The sequence below is a fragment of the Nipponia nippon genome, unplaced genomic scaffold, assembly GCF_047370975.1.
Source record: "Nipponia nippon isolate SJK-2023a ecotype South Korea unplaced genomic scaffold, ASM4737097v1 scaffold_10, whole genome shotgun sequence".
In the NCBI taxonomy this organism is placed as follows: domain Eukaryota; kingdom Metazoa; phylum Chordata; class Aves; order Pelecaniformes; family Threskiornithidae; genus Nipponia; species Nipponia nippon.
This window is the reverse complement of record NW_028262291.1, coordinates 16,317,786-16,334,933: the sequence shown is the minus strand read 5'-3', so window position 1 is coordinate 16,334,933 and position 17,148 is coordinate 16,317,786. Positions and strand designations below refer to the sequence as shown.

Below are 17,148 nucleotides of genomic sequence, written 5' to 3'. Positions count from 1 at the left end.
GAAATCAATTAATCAATTTCATCTCTCTCATCTATTTCCAGGTTGCTTTGCCTATGGACCACCTTGTTATTCAGATACAATGCAATCTTGGGGGGAGTTTTGTCTGCAGGGTTTGGGATCAAGACTTTGTCAGTGGAAATTGCAGAATTTCAGTTCAACATGATTCCAGTACTCCCTGATCATCATAATCTCTTAAGCATAGGTGAACACTTTGCTATAAGACTCTGCATTTTTACATATTTTTTTTTTATATTTAGAAGTGGCGCTAAGAATTGGGAGATTTTTTTATGTTCTGACATGATTTTATTTTTTCACTGCAAATGTCAAATGAGTTTAGTTTTTGTTTTGTTTTTAACTGATTTGAATGCATGAAGATGTGTGGTACCTAAATTAGGGCAGCAGAGGAGTTACCAATCAGTAATGAAAATGCTCTGTCATTTTAACTGTGTGGGTGCTTAATCATTTTCCATAATAATCCTCTGCTTTAAAGTACAAAAGAAAAGGGATTCCTATAGGGGCATTGTGCTATTCTACAGACAAGGAAACATGGCATTCTTTAAATAATGGAGAGGCGCTTCTGTCCTCTGGTGCCTTAATTCTGAGTAGACAGATTATAATAACTATTCCTACTAAAATCCTGCTTTTCCTCTTTTGATCTCGGAACACTTTAAAAAGGGGATAATGTCACAGGAACAGAAGCTGAGGCACAAAAAATTGAAATGCCCCAACCAAGGTAACCCAGCATGTCCGCAGCAGAGCCAAGAATAAAACTCCTGTCTCCTGAGTCCCAGGCCAAGGCTCTACCTTCTAGGCTAGTGGTCCTTCATGTTTTTTTTAGGTAAGGCTCACTGCTACTACTTCCCTCTCTCCTTTCTTCCCCCCCCCCCCACTGATTCTTGTTTCCTCATATGCTCCCCTCCCTCCTACTTGCATAACCCATTTTCCAGACTCATCCTGTGTCCTTCTCCTCATTTCCCACCTCTTGTGCTACTGCTGCCTCTTCTCCAGTCACCCACTTGCACTGACAGCACCACCACAAAGCATGGCTCCTCCTGAGCTTATTTGCTTGGCCTCCAGCCATGTGTCTCCTCTTCATTCTGGTGTGACTCACCGTCAGCAGCCTCTGCATAGACTGTGTTGTCCCTGCTAAGCCCTTGGGTCCAGAAGCTGTGCAGGTACCTTAGAGTGATATCTGAGCTAATACAACTGCAAACCTGTGGCTTTTGCTGACTATGGAATATCTAACCTGTGCTCCATGGGCAGCAGAGAAACCAATGGAAGCCTTGGAGCACGCGCTCTTAATATTTGGTATCTGGAGATGTTTGGACCTATGTACTTGCATAAAGTTTTTTAAATGCTCAAGTGAATGCTGAGGGTTGAAAATCTGGCTTTGTCAGCCTGAACCAAGGAATATATCTTTTCCATGGGGGCAGATGAATGAGCTTAGTTTTAAAGCATTTGCAAGGAAATAAAGTTAAGAGATGCAGTTCTGGATCTATTCTCTAACTTGAAGTACAATTTGAATTCAAATATTGTTTTTGGTTGTAAATAAGCATTTGTATTCCCCTAAGAGAGAAATGTTGCACCTACAGTTCTAGATAAATGCAGATGCTTTGGGACTTCTGAACAGACAGGTATTTTACACTCAAATAAGTGAGTGACTTAAAAATAACCTGCATAATTTAAGCACGTTTTCATGAAATGAAGTTAGTTTGTGTGTGAGCTCAGAGACAAAGTTGCTTCCAGGATATATATGGAAAGCAGAGAGGTAGGCTGCCTTGTTTTGAAACTATGAAAAGGATATGCAAACTGGCAGAGTAATAATTGCACTTGGTTTTTTTTTCAGGATATCTTTTTCTTTAAGCAGCTCTGTGCTCAGTTCCTTTCTGAATGCCCTTGCCTTAACCCTGCTTGCTCTCTTCTGTATTTCAGCCTGCTCCTTTTTCCTAGCAGCCATTTGTTTCAGTGATGTATTTTCCTTTTGGCCGTGAAACTTTAAGGAGAGAGAAGGCAATTTATGTGAAAAATCACTTTATCCAGATTAATGACTGCTGCGCTTGACTGTTATCACAGCTGTATTAGCTAGATTTTTTTGTTGGAGTGAGAGAACAGAAACCACTTCTCAGATCCTTGCTGTCTGAAATTGTAGTTGTGGAGACACATCAGGTTGATCCAGAAAAAACGAGTACCTTCATGCAGTCAGTAGAAGGTGTGGTTGATGTGTGCTTTTAATACTAGCAAGTAATGAACCACTAATTGCCAGCGGGTTCAGATGAAGGACTAGCATCGGGTCCTATAGCCAGGGGTCCATTGCTGAAAGCTGAGTTTGCAGAGGAAGAAACCTGGATGTTCATTAGGCAGAGTGTAAGTGAACTACAGAACGTGCTTCCGCTCTTACGATGGTGTGAAGTCAGAAGTAGTCGGTGGCATTATTGCAAGCCTGAGGTCAGAATCTAGCCATGTGTATAGTTCTAATGCTTTAATCAAGACATATACCTCCTGTAGTGGGAGTGGGCAGGCTTGAAGGAATTAATGTTTTAATCGTAATAGCCCAGCAAAAGCTCCTTAAATGTAAGGCAGCTGGGATGATGTGGTAAATTTCTCTTAGGATTCAGTGTCAGGATTCAGTGCAACAGCTCCTGAAATTTTCCAGTTGTCTCCCTCTTTCTCTGTGTTGTCAGAGCTGCCGCTGTTGTGCAAGGGGAATTCTGGGGTGGGACCTCAAGCTTTAGAGCATCTCCTGAAGGGCGGTGGATGGGAAGTGCTGTTCTGTTTCTGAAGGGTTTATAGAAGTCACCCAAAAGACACAGTTACCTCGAATCACAATCAGCTGAGGGGAGTACCTAAATGAAAATGGGACTGGTAGATGTAAAAAGTGGCACAGAATGACAGTTGCCTTAGGGCATGTGTACCCAACCTGTTAGCTAAGGCTCATATATATGCAAAGTGCAGTGGAAGGGGAAGACCTACGTGGGATTTACAGGGCTGAATTGTTAGTATTCCTTATGGTAATGGAGAATTTGAGCAGCATTGATGCTGAGCCCTTGAGTTAGTGTTAAATAAAAAATGGGGCAGATAAATCTATTTCTGGATTTTTTAATACATTAAAAGAGGAAAAGTTGTTCATTAGGCAACTTTTGGATCCTGGATTAACCTGATCTTACCTCTGGAGGTAAGAAATTGCCCATTTATCAGCTGAGAATAACAACATAGAAAACAGTGGGAGAAAAATAGTTCTTGGGAGAAAGAATAGTCAACTGAAGTAGAAATCAAGTACATAGTGCTACATCAAGGACTACAAAGGAGTTTTCTGACTATGTACAAATTGAGATTATCAGCCTTTCTTCTATTCCTAAAACATAGCTTGAGGTCTTCCTTGATTTTCCTTTTGGAGTGGAGTTTTGTGAAGACAAGGTTCAGCTGCAGTTCTGGGTTTTTTGTTTAGAAATTAGCACTTACCAGAGCCATAAGTGTTTCTTCTGGTTTTGGGGGGTTTTATCTCTACTTCCTCCAGACCATAGGGATACTATTCCTTTACATTTCCGTTCTCATCAGCAGTCTCAGATGCCATCGCTTGCCTAGAAGGTTGCCAGCTCCTTTGAAGTTCCTCACACGAGGATAAAGGTGTATCCTTCCTTATAGAAGTACTTTACCAAAAATGCTCATGCAACTAGAATGTTGTTGACACATAGTCCGTAGTTGTCATTTGTAGCATCTAAAGTGAAATTTAATCCCATTGCATTTCTCGGTTCTTACTGCTGCATGTTTTGTGTGGCAAATAAAGTGCAACTCAGACACCTGGATTTCTTCCAGAGTTTCGTATCAGGTGGACTGCTGTGGCTCAGTGAAGAACAAGTGAAGGACGGGGCCCAAAGAAGTAAGAAAAACTGAATTCATTTAATCAGCTAAAAAGACAAACTTTTATTATTGTTGAGGAGGGAAAAGGAAGATACCTAGATAATTATAGGGTTTTTTAATCTTCCGTCGTAAAGTTACTAATGGTGTGAATTCTTCAGACATTGGTTGTATCAAGTGTTTGCAGGCTTCATTTATTATCTACTAACCAAAATTAGCATTGTAGAACCAAAGCAATACCAAGCTTTTCTCCTACATTTCTGTTGAGAACACTGTATTTATTCAAGATTTTAGAAGCAAGTCTCTGGAAACCCCTGGTCGCTTCAGAAAAGGATTCCCCTTTACACTATACAGCAGGCACTGAAACCATGATACAAAATTTATTTCATGCTAGAATTGTTTTGCATAACATTGTGCATGCATTTTACTCAGTACTAAATTGCATACAATGCTGTTGTCTTGTTTTTTAAACTTTGAGACCATTTATACTTGAGTATTTTCCTGATTTTGTACTATAAGTCCCAGTTTTAAAATAACACCTCTTTTGTTTAAAATTCATACTGATTACTTAATATGAACAATTTATGAAGGGTCTTTACGTTGGATCTATACATCAATAAAATACAACATAACCAGAGCTGGAAAATTAAATGTAGACCAGCTGTTACTGTCAGGTCCAAAGGAAGGTCCCATGTGTCACAAGCATGCCAACAAAAACAGACAGGAAAAAGTTTTTCTTATTTTTATACACTTGTAGTTGGATTAAAAGTTCTTGATTTCCATGTCGGTGTGATGAACTGTGAAGGCGTGGTCAATATGACCGATGACTGCCTGATTGCACTTTTTAAAACCATTACTCTGTATCTTGTATACAAAAAGAAGCGATCCATAGCAAAGAAATGTACAGTTTTATAATGTTTTACATTTTGGCTACAACAATGTATGTAAAAGTAAAGAGCTTTGAAAGAAAATATATAACTTTGCTTTTTTTTTCTCCTTAATCATACATTTGCAGTGTTTCTTGTTTTTTGGTTTTTTTTTTTTTTTTTTTTAAATTTTTGTCTTCATGCAATTCATGCTATGGAACAAAAAAATAGATTAAAAAAAAAAATGATCTTCTACAGTTTTGTTACATTTTGGCCGTAGAAAAAGCCTGCATCTCTAGTACAACTCCAAAACCACGAAGAATCATCCATAAAACCTGCATGGAGCGAGTTAACTTTGTCCAAATGAGAAGGTCTTCTATGCCTGCACAGTTCCATACAGATGTTTATTAGCCATCAATGTTCATCTCCATCTCTCCTTGTCAGGTCACTCTGACTGCCTCTGTTGGCATATATTTAGCAATGACTGGACTTTCTTTGCAAAGATCTGCATGTAAAGAATACAATCAGTACTTGAGCTTCTTCCCTGCGCTTTTCACATCAAGCTTGGCATCTTAGTTTTAAAGGAAGGAGGAAAAGGTGAAATAGCTACATGCAGAGGCAGCCATATTCTTCTTCAACAGGATTTTTTTTTTTCCATGCAGTCAGCCAGACTGAGACCTCTCTACAGTGTGTCTGAGTATTGCTTTCAGCTTAAAATAGGCGCCCATGCAAAGTTTCATCCTACTGTGCTTGTTTGCTCAAACTCCTGCAGGGTTCCTATGGCTCAAAAATATCCTGAGAAAAGCAAAATCTTCCGTCGTTGGCATGTTTCAGCATCGACTAAATGCCTAACCCATTCCATACAGAGCCAGTAGATCCACCATTAGCCAAAATAAGCATATACTAGCAGGATGCACCAGGAAGGAAACTATCTGGTGCATCTACCCTTCATCCTATGTACTGATACCATGCAGCACGTATGGCCCACCAGTACTACGTAAATGCCTGCCTATTGTCATCTGAGTGCTATTTAGGAGTGTTGTCACCTAGCATCAGTAGTAACACCATTCCCAGCAGGTGCTACTGTGAGACATTGCATCTTCAGACTTAGTCACCTGGATTATATGCAACATAGCATAGGCTAATTGAAAATAAAGCTTTTTAGACCATTCTCTGCTACTGATCCATGCTACAAAATAGATGGGATGGGAGACCAAGAACGTCTCACTGGACTAGGAGAGCTGTAGGGCGCAGACACTGAGGATAATCCTATCGCTTTTCCACTTATGCCAGCTATGCTGTTAAGGCTCCGTGACATTTCGTAACCTTCATTTAAAAGAAAAATGCAAAGTACAGCATTGGATCAATGACAGAATGGACTAAGAATGAGGTCAACATTGTAGCCAGTTCAATAGCATCTGCATGCACAGACATGCCGAGAGTAGTATCACTTGCAACATAACTCAGAAGGCCTTTGAAGTGCAGAACAAGTTTTAAAAAAAAATATATATATACATATATTAAAAAAAAAAAATCATCATTTCTCAAAGGTGGTCAGGCTATGTAATTGATCCTACAGGCAGCAACATGGTTGTACCCTAAAAAAAAGAAGAGTCAGTGGGAGGGATTTTCTATGTCTCCATCATACACTCACGCATACCTCTCCCTTCCACTTCATGCATTTTGACCTCAGGCAAAATTAAGGTTTCTGGTATCTTTGGGGGCAGGAGGGGGAAAAGGCAGCAAAATTCATGAAATTTATTGTGTTGCTATAGAGATACTACTCCTTTGTTCTCAGCATTAAAAAAAAAAAAAGAAAGAAAACAAAATTGCATGCATTTGGTTTCCCTCCCTCCCTCCCCCCTTCTTTTTCAGACATGCACGTAAACAGCTCAGCAAGTGTACAGAGAGTTGCACAAACTATGGATGAAATTCTGTTGGAACAACAATTAAGATGCTCTCAACGTGTTTCAAACAGGCCAACAATATGCTGACATATATTACTCTTTAGCCAACCAGCCTCTGTTTCATTCAGTAACGAGAGGCGGTTGCAGTGCATCGTGAAAACCATACATTCCTCATCCCAAAGGATGTGCCATTTGGAGTGTTCCCCTGATCCACTGGAACCACCCGAACTCGCCCAGGCTGAATGAACACGGCCAATGCTTATCCAATACAGAATCAAGTAAAACGCTTTGCTACAAAGGTAAATTTTAGAGGATATACTTTCATATGAAAGTCTTGTGGTCCAACTATATCTTTGTTGATGATAAGCTTTAAACTTATAAATACGTACACTATCTATAACTGGCATTTACTATAACTATTGCCCATCATACAATGGCACATGGGAATTCTATACTCCATACTCAGTGTATGGTTACATCATACAATCTTTGCAGTTTTAAAATATTGACTATATCATATACTATATACAGTACACCAGTGATAAACACTGATTTTGAAGAGAGAGATATCTTTTCCAATTTTTCCATTCCTTATCAACTTTGATGCATATATATGTAACTAATTTTCGTTTGTATGGTTTCCTCATGTTATATTATTTAAACAAAACAGCCTATTTTAAGAAGGGAAGTTTTTTTTTCATTTGATTTGACTTCTGTTATGAAATAGATTATTCTGACCATTAGCAAACTAAAATGCAGTTACTTCTGAGAGATCTGTAGCTGTCAGAAGTCTGAGAAACTAACTAGTAATGATTTATTTATGAAAGGAAAGTGATTTTAGATGGATTATTTTCCAATTGTAAGACACCTGTGCTAACAGATGTTCTTGTATGCTTCTCTTTCTCTGTTGAACTAAACAGCTATGTATATCCAAATAATTTGTTTTAGTGCTCTGTTAAGGTAGCCAAATAATCATTTTGTATTTATTGAGGATGTTTTGCTTTTGTGTTTTATCTTTTCTGTCTGCCACCTCCAAGTCTGTGCTCCTCAAAGTCTGGTAAGATCTGTGAGCTTTCCAAGTGGCAAACATTCATTGCTATGAAATGTTAATTGGCCTCTCCTTGGAGGATGGGCTAATTTAAGGACGTTGTAGAGCATCCTCCACTAAAGCTTACTGCACCAGCTGGGGTGGAAGACTTGACTGCCTAGCATAGCTGCATGGGGTAGTTACAGCTCCTCAGGCTTTTCTTTCTGAAAGAAATAGGTTAGAAACTCCAAATGCAGACATCAGGTGGTGGTTTCCAGCCCAAACGTGCATCTCTACAGCAAGCGCACTATTGCGTGCTACAGCTACAGCTGACTTTTTCTTATTTATTTAAAACGGTTGCTAACTACATGGTTCCAGGACCCCAGCTACATACCCTTTCTTATTCCTCCATCAGGCGGGCAGGGATATTCCCCGGTTGATAAGAGGAAGCAGGGTCCATATCTCTCCCGAGTGCCAGAGCGGGTAAAGGGCAGGCCCTCATCAGGCGTAATAGCCTGGTCTATGTGGGGACAGTCTTCGTTTGCCAGCGCCGCCTTGGCCACCTCACCATTCAGTTTCGAATCTTCAAACATATAAGCAGAAGGCTATTGAAACACTATGCACTGTTTATTAGAGTTCCAGCTGCAAATTAAGGGTTCACAGCTAAAGAGTTCTATAGCGACACTATAAAAGGTAGCACATCTGTCCTAGACACTGCGTTCATGTGCACTGCACCAAAATAAAATAAAGTCTGTTAAGTGGGAGGAGAAACAAAACGTGATCGCGTTAGGTGTAACAGCAGCCACCTGTACTTCCACATAGAGGGGCAGTTTCAGAAACGGGCGTGCATTGGTTCCTAGTCCTGTGAGCAGAAGACTGCGGTTAGAAATCAGATTATGTTTTTGCATGACATCGGATGGTGCATGAATGACCTGTTTGTCATGAAGCCTACTGTCACTCAGAGCTTTGGAGAGGCAGTGGACTGTGAGTTGTGTTTTAGTATTTGAGTATATTCTGTTTGTGCTGATTTATACCTGTGTGCAGTATTACTGAGGGGAAAATTCCTGCTCTTCCACTCCCCAGAATTTACCCAGATTGTGTTATAGCATTTCCTGTATCAGTCGTGCAGAATGTACACGTTTTAGACACACAGCGTACGTTACATATGGAAATATGACAGCAGAATGTGGATTTTTAAAAAAGCAATCCATTTTCTGGTGTTCTCCTCTGAAACACATACAGTAGTTGCAATGCCAGCACGGGACGCTACATACAGAAAACACTACAGCAGGCCATGAATTTGGAAAATACATAGAGTAAAATTTACTCTCGGCTGTAAATGATGAAAATAGGTTGTCAGATTTGCCCATTTTGCTCCACACATTCCCATGAGGATAGACTGAGAATAGTATGTTTTCTCTGCGTGACTTGTTTGACATTTATAAAACAATTTAAAGTGCTATTTAGTGTAGGATTTATTTTAGGGTTTTAAAGTGCAAATTAGTGTATTGAGAATATACTCCAAACATGGCACAGCTCGATATGAGTTTTTTTGGTTGAAGGGAGGAAAAAACAGTCAAAATGTGCTTTCTGAAGTTTCACCAATGCTGACATATGTTAACTGAGCAGTATTGGCAGCATCCTACACCTCGGTTGCACAATGCTTATTACCTAGACACTGTAAGGCAATGGGTGGTCCTGCAAGTCTTTAAGGAAAGGCAAACTCAACAGATAGACTTAATTTCAGTGCCTCTTCCAGATTCGCATACTAGCTTGTTCTGAACGCTACATGATACTGTCATTTATTTTTCAATGGTTTTAAAGCCAAGTAATAAAACAAGCCCAAAAGAAAAAATACATTAGGTAGGGTTTGGAGATATGATTCTGATCCTCTGGTTTCAGATGGACAACATAGACGAGTAGTAGGCAAAAGCCTTCTCAAGTTATATTTGTTGCTTTGCTCACGCACACGCACATACGCACATAGATGTATATGACACAAACTATGTATCTATCCATGCACCAGTAATTGCATTCTATGCCTTTTATTTAGATGTCACTGGTTTGTCACAACATAAACAGTCTTTTCTGCAGATCTCACCTCTACCTCCTTTCTTCTCCATGCAGAATTAGCCAATTATTTCCCCAAAGAGGGAGGTAATAATGTTTTGTTTTGTGAGCAATGAAATAATTAAGTCTCTCAATACATTTTAAAAAAATGGCAAAAGCTATAGGTGCATTTTAATACTTGTAGACACTAATTTCAATAGGATTCTAAAGTTTTAAGGTTGCACTGCATTGCAATTCCTTTCTGTTCATAATATTCACTGCTATTTAATACCACTCTTTGCACAAAAACCTGGCATGGCTGCCATAGTAACCGTGACATTGCAGGTACTGAGCTGTTGATTTAAAAATCACTTAACTGTGTTTGGGGAGAGCTGCTGTCCTCACAGAGATGAGCAAAGAACTGGGCTTCTTCATAAGCCTCTACCACTACAAGCTGATGGCTCTAATCCTCAAATAAGGGAGGCAGCTCTGTCAGCAGAGCTCTGCATTGAAATCTCTGAGACTCCCACTGCTACACCTGAGCCTGGGTTTGCAAACTAAACTGTTAGTGATGGAGGGGGCACTGGTCCATTTGTGGAGCTCAAAACACCTCTGAGCAGAGTGGTTGTGGGTCAGGCTGCTCACTGGTAACAGCCATTGATCCTTTTGGAAGCAGCTTGCAGGCTCTGTTGTGCTTGAATGACAAGAAAACTGACCTTCTTGGAATTAATTTCTTAAACTGCATTATACATCCCTAGCAACTTGAGTTGGAACTTGCTCTTCCAGCCTCTTCAGGGTCCCTTAGCACTGATGAATTCTTCTCTATACTTGTTGTTGAAAATCCACAACCTTGTTGCTTTATTTCTATTCAATAGGAAGAGAACAGAATAGCTGGAGACATGGACAAATCACTGAATTGTTCTACTAATGTCGCTTTAATATTCCATGCATGGGCCACGCCTTAGGGATCATATTCTGAATAGCAATGCTAATCCACAATGACAATTTTGCTAAATATTTGGGAAGCAGAGAAATTACCAGCACAGAAGACTGCATCTCTTGCTGGTGTATATAAGTAAGTGTTAAGTAGAGTAGTTGTGTTCCAAACCACTGTCTGCAGCACCTAATTCTCTGAAGGTAGGACTTGACAATCACATATTTAATATGTGATTAGTCTGTTATGGGAACAAAGAAAACATCACTGATGTCATCAGCCCACAGTTAGAAGTTCCCACTGTTTTCATAGCAGATCTACATGCTGAACAATTTCAGGAATGAGGTCTAAAGATGGAATGAAATTATGTTACATTAGGTTGATTTCTCAAGTTTCAATTTCCATGTTTGCTTTTTCCAAGATTGACCTTGGTTTTGAGAGAGCTCCAGATAAAACAAATCTACTGAAACCATTACTGTCTAGTGACTACCAGTGTAGTTATACTGATAACAACTACTTCTATGTGCTTAAAACTTCTAAGGCTTGATTCTGGCCTACCAAATTCACATGAGTCTTTCTGTCCCTGCTAGCAGAATCTGAATTAGGCTTGTATAGCATTTTTTTGTTCTTTTAGGTTCTGTTTCATGAACAAAAGTCAATGTTATCATCCCTGTTTTACAGATGGGTAAAACTACCATGCAGTGAAGTGACTTGCCCACCGCTATGTAAGTGGTTATTTACAACAAAATCTTCTGACTCTCAGCTTGGCACCTTATCTCCATGATTGTCCTATCTGTGAATACCTAGTTAACTGTACCAGCTTTCAACATTCTCCTGCAGAGATTTGGCTGAGAGGCTAAAGAAAGTATTCAGCAGATCTCCCAGGTGAGTAGTTTGTTTCACAACTACCTCGTTTGTGTGGTTTCCACTTTCTTTTTTCCCTGTCTCATCTATCTCCATTTGCAGAAAAGTACTATTAAAATGCCTCGGGTGTTTCCAAGCAAACACTGAATTTCAAAATGGGGAGGAGAGATTCTGAGAAAAAAAAAACCTTAGAAGAACTGCTGGATTTTGCATTAGTATACTCTGCTTATTGTGGAGAAGCACAGTAGAGACTGCCCATGTACTTGCTGCATGGCTCATATCTTTTGTCATAGCAAATGGTTGCATGCTGTCATAGTGACTTTACCAGTGCTGCTGGTTTTGATTCTAAGCCAGAGTCTGACACTGAATCTCCACCTATTTGAACTGCATCTTACATTCAGAGTATCAGTGGACATAATTGTATGATATATTCATTGACCTCAATATATGCTTGGAAATGCAGCACTTGTACAGAAGCGGTTCCTACACTGGGAAGGTCACCCCAGTCCTCTTCCCTTAAGCAAACACTACCATTCTCCAACAGCTGCCAAGAAACAAGTTTCTGGTCTACCCTTCTTACCTTAGATGTCTTCAGAAATTGGGGGGGGGGGGGGGGGGGGGCAGGAAGGGTCTCAACTCACACTATTTCCTCCTGGGGTTGTAGCTGCCCCCCACCCCCCCGCCCCCCCCCCCATCTCCTATGTGTCTACAGAGCTGTGAAGTGGTGACTTAACCCAATGACTGGATGAGTTGAAAGGCACTCTCAGGGTAGACCACTTTCAGTTCTTACAGGATTGGAAATCCAATGCCTTTTCCAGTCCTTATAGGAACTTCTGTAGGTTATAACCACTTTGAAACAGGGCTGAGAGAAACTCCACAATGCACAGCATGGTATCCATGCATATTAACCCATGAGTCAATACCTGGCTACATGAACCATGCCAGATTCTTTGACATTGTGCTAAAGAAGATGGGGTCTTCTCAGCCCTACATCAGAAACACAGCAATTAAGAGACATAGTGCTGTTTCCTTTGGTCATGTTAGGTCACTGGCAGTCTCTTCCAGAACACAGACTGTCTTCCTCTTGGATACCCTTGTTTAAGGATTAAAATAGACAAGGACCCAGCTTGAGTACCTACAGCTTCCCTGAACAGCCGTTTGCCATTCCACAAAGGCTTGGGAACTTCAAGATTCTGCAGCCCTGTTACAAGGGAAAGGGTTGACAAGCAGGAAGGAGGTAGGAGCAATTGAGTGCAAAACAGGGCCAGAACTGAGAAAGGAAGTTGCTTGAAAGGTGAAGATCTTTCTACTGGGGAGGCCTCATCTGACTAAAGTTACATTCCACACCACCACCCCATGTACACCTGAAAATGAATTTACAGCTTGTCTAGATCTCAACTGTGCTCTTATAGGCCTGATCCCAAACCTGGGATTGCCATTATTACGGTCTGTAGATAGTCCCACTCCTGACCAATTGAGAGTGTCCTTTGGTTCTCCTTCAGAGCTTGGGGGTCATTTTCATTTGCTCATTTTAAACCCCTGTTGCTAACCCTAATATGCACAGTAGCTGCCTGAAGTCTCTTATGAAGAAGGATCTCCATGAGGTCCCTCAAAGGAGAGACCTTTAATCCAACTGAATCCCTGAAGAAAATAATGATGCGTTGTTCATTGAGTGAGTTAATTACTTATCTGTTTTTCAGTCCTCTTGCACTTTTCTGGTGATATAAAAGGGCTGTTAATGTGGCAAACAGTTGTGTCATAGTATGCTGGCAATGGGAAACTCTCTTGGTATGACGGTTTTCCCTGGCTCTTGGGCTAGTGACAGAAAGGTACAGGAAGAGAGGTGGCATGGCCAAGGTGAGGGTGGAGAACTGCTGTGCTCTAGCTTTTCTTAGCTACAAGCCTACTAGCTGGAAGAGGGAAGCAGAGCAGCTGTGAGGCTGCTGTAGTTGCTGCTGGAGGACAGAATTTCCCAGCTGTCTTTATTCTAAAGAAAATGCAAAGATTTTCTATTCCTTTTTGCATCCTATTTTTGCAGCATCACTTTTGCCTGATACTTCTTGTGCTAAGCAAATTATTATGATGAAGTTAAGAGTATGAATCCAAGTATTCAAAGACATTTACTCTGATTTGTGGAGGGGTTAAGAGCTGCTCAGCATCTGAAAATACCCATTGACTTTATATCCCTAAATTTCTCTCTGAGACGTTGCATGGAAAGGAAGTATTTACAGTTCAATTCCCTACTCTCTTGAGTGTTTTTAATTCAAACTTCACTCCTGTTAGCAAGTTGTTTCTGTTTTAGTTGCCTGGATAGTGTTTACTGTCCATTAATATTTATTGGCCACTCATCAATTGCATCAGTATAAATCTCTTTATACTACACTCCATCTAAACTCTGCTGTGCTTCTTCACTGATTAAGGGAGGGTCAGAGCATAATAGTGAATCAGGAAGTAAAGGAACTGCACACTGAGAAGAATATGCTTTTCTTGAGTTAGTACATGGCTATGGCAATTTCTGAGTTAACATAATTTACTGACAATTAAGAATAGGCTTAGTAGCAATAAACTTCATGCTGTCCCTCTAGAAAATTATCAGAAATGGCTATCAGCTATTTTTTATCATTCTTTCAAAGTAGTGTTTGGGGGTAACTGGGGGAGATTGTAAACAAAATACTTTGCTCAGGACCTGATTCAGCAAAACAACAATTATGCTTCTGTGCCAGACCTGAAATCAATTTTTATGGGCTCCAGAGCCTCATGCAGGATTAAGAAACGTGGATCCCATGGGTAGGGGCTCATTTTTGTTGTTAAATCAGGTCCTTAGAGTGAAAGGGATGTAACTATATTAAATTAGAAAAAGAATTATGGAGAAGATATATTAAACCACAGACAAAGGATGATGAAATTATGAAATTACAGCTTGAAGAGTATGGAAGGAAGTATAGCATAGAGAGGAACAGCGTAGAAAATATGGGTTTAAACCTTTGAAAATGAGTAATGATGTATCAGCATGGGCATCACTGGTTTTCAAAATGGCAGTGAAAAAAATCCTAAATTGGTAGGTTTGGGAATTTTTTCTGCTGGAGAGTAAGGAAAATTATTTTTTCCCATGCAGACTATCTGAAAAAAAGAAGGTAATTTAACTAAGTAGTTCTGTTGTCATACCGAGTACTTACTCTTTGCATTAATACCTCGCATCAGGTTTTGTGTCACAACCTCAGTGAAGTTACCTATAGTCTGTGACATTCCTTGTTCTTTTGCATTAAAGAACTGTATTGTAATCTCCTCGGCTGCCCAACATGGAGCTCAGGTTGATGGGAATTGAAGAAAAACTTCACAGAATAAAATGTGACAGTCTGTAACATACACAAGTTGCAAGCAACGTACAGTAATAACAAGTAAATGTTAACAAACAGAGCGAAAGAGAGAAAGAGAAAAAGAGAGAGAAAATGTGAAGAACATGTAAAAGAATTAAGATTCCTATATAACAACTCAGTTTTAGTTACCCCAGTATTCTAAGGCCATTAAAATACAAATCTTTATTAGTTCTAGGTATCTTTATTAAAGTTTCCTCATTTTTATATTACTGCATATTTTGAAAGTTGCTATGAAGCTCTTCTGAGTAGATATCGCACTGATGGACTTCACACTGGCACGAGAGCAGAATTTAGTATGCTACATGAATATGCAGAATCCTTCCGACCCAACCTACCTCTTCAACATTTACTCACCACCGTGTTGACCTGGGTCCCTCCAGGAAGCCGTGTCCCCCAGTAAAGGCACTCCAGTGACGGTGGTGACTGCCTCTCCCAGTACTAACTGGCCAACATAGTAACGTCACTCCCAGAGAATATCACCTTTGAGAGGTACTACTTCTTGAAGTGAGGTGACAGTATGTTGGCTGCCTACCTATTGGTACCGCTAGAGGAAATACAGGAGCTCTGGTTAAGTAGATCCAGTGCATCTTGCTATTAGAGGTATTATTGGATATGTGCTTAATGCAGTGCTGAGAACTGTTGCTCCTGGAAGTGCTGCATTGCAAAGAGCTCTGGGAGATCCTTCCTAGTTTTATCCTGACAGTTCTGGGGTTTCACTTATACCCATCCTGGACTTCTGAGAGTCTCACTAACACCATATTCTGTAGAGCGCAGTGGTCATTGACAGGTCAGGTAGAGGTTGCAGGAAAATGCAGTCAGGTGAGTCATGCTACAATCTTATATTACCGCTCTGAGGAATACAGTATGATGATCTGTACAGTATGGAAGGTGTCTGAGACATGGAGCATGGATGAATACAAAGAACAATGACAGCAGAAATGGTATTGCTTGTTATTTCAGCTTCGTGCTTATAAACAGACAAGCAAGTGGCCAAAAGGCTTGGAGAAAATTTCCAGCAAGTACAGAGTAAGAGGGGTATAAGCAAGTGGACTGGGCACAGAACTGGGACCTCACACCCTAGACCCTTTTGTCCCTGGCCTTTTGTAGCAATGGGTAAGTCATCCCGTCTATCTAGTTCTACTGCAGCAGAGATATACTTCTTGCACAGAGGTGCCTTTTGTTGTATCTATCCTGCAAACACCAGTCATACTCAGTCCAGCAGAAGGGAGAGATGCCAAGAGTACCTCTTTTGTATCCCAGGAATGCATTCTGCACTGGATGGCATGGGAGCTGCAGTGGCAGGCAAGTGCTTGAGGAAGAGGATTTACCATATTTACGTCTGCCTTGTGCTGGAGGATTGGCACAGGTTGACCTGACTTGGCTGGAGTGCTTGTATCTGTGTTTTCCTGTCACTAAAAGTGTCTCGTGCTCATTAAGTTATTAAGGCATGAAAAGTCCTACGATTTATTATTTAGTTCTGCGATTGTTTTTCAGCTTAGTGCAGCCCTGCTCCTACACACACTCATCCCTGGCTGTGGCCAGACCACAGTGGGCTAAGTGGGGAGATTTTTGGGGTTTTTTTGTTTGGTTTTTTTTTTAGTGTCTCACATAGTGCCAGAGAAAAGCAGGAAACCCAAAGCACTGTGTTTGAATTCATAGCTCCTCCATTTTGTTTTCAAATGACTTGGTATAGAGAATGATATTTTTTACTCAAATTCTAAAGTAAACAAGCACTGTAGTACAAGTGACAACCACCAGTTGTGTCTCTACAGGGAATGATAGATGAATAATTGTACAACAAAGTATTACATTATATTAGTTATAAATTCTTCTTTGCCTGTGACCCACAGCTGTGAGATTGCAGAAATGCCACATGGGGCATGGGGCAAGGAATAGATCCAAATTGCTTCCATCTAACTGTAGGCACTTAACTGAGGATCTTAAGTTAGAGCTGCAGTCACCTGAGATCACTTATGGAGAAACCAACCTCCAGAGGGCAGTTCAGATCACAAATGAGTGAATTACTCTCCGAGACTGCCTGACTCTTCTTCCAATATAAGGTGGACCTCAGGCAAATGCATCTTAAGTTAGATGAGAAGAACTGAGCGTTATTCCTTTTACTTTGAGCTGTTACAGTTTTTACATTAGATCCAGAGGACTCCATCTTCAGTGACATTAAGATGCAATCATTACCTCATTTGCTATTTTGGAGTGAAGAATTTTGGATTTTTAAAAGCTAGGAAGGCTAAGTATAAGGAGGAAAGAAAAA

At 40.3% G+C, this 17,148-nt stretch overlaps 1 protein-coding gene across 6 annotated transcripts in view; it reads right to left on the bottom strand.

Moving 5' to 3' along the window:
• The window catches only part of KCNC1 (potassium voltage-gated channel subfamily C member 1), a 137,551-nt gene that overhangs the window by 13,355 nt on the left and 107,048 nt on the right, over positions 1 to 17,148 (bottom strand). Inside the window, exons 3-4 of one of the 6 annotated variants that reach the window (XM_009462758.2) lie at positions 8,050 to 8,238; positions 4,217 to 6,047 (exon numbers count right to left, since the gene is read on the bottom strand). The exons of 1 other annotated variant lie outside the window; for it this stretch is intronic. In XM_009462758.2, the coding sequence (XP_009461033.1) occupies positions 5,911 to 6,047; positions 8,050 to 8,238 (326 nt within the window). In that variant the 3' untranslated portion in view covers positions 4,217 to 5,910. 4 more of the 6 variants (XM_009462741.2, XM_087745673.1, XM_087745671.1 and 1 more) reach the window with 4 other exon arrangements.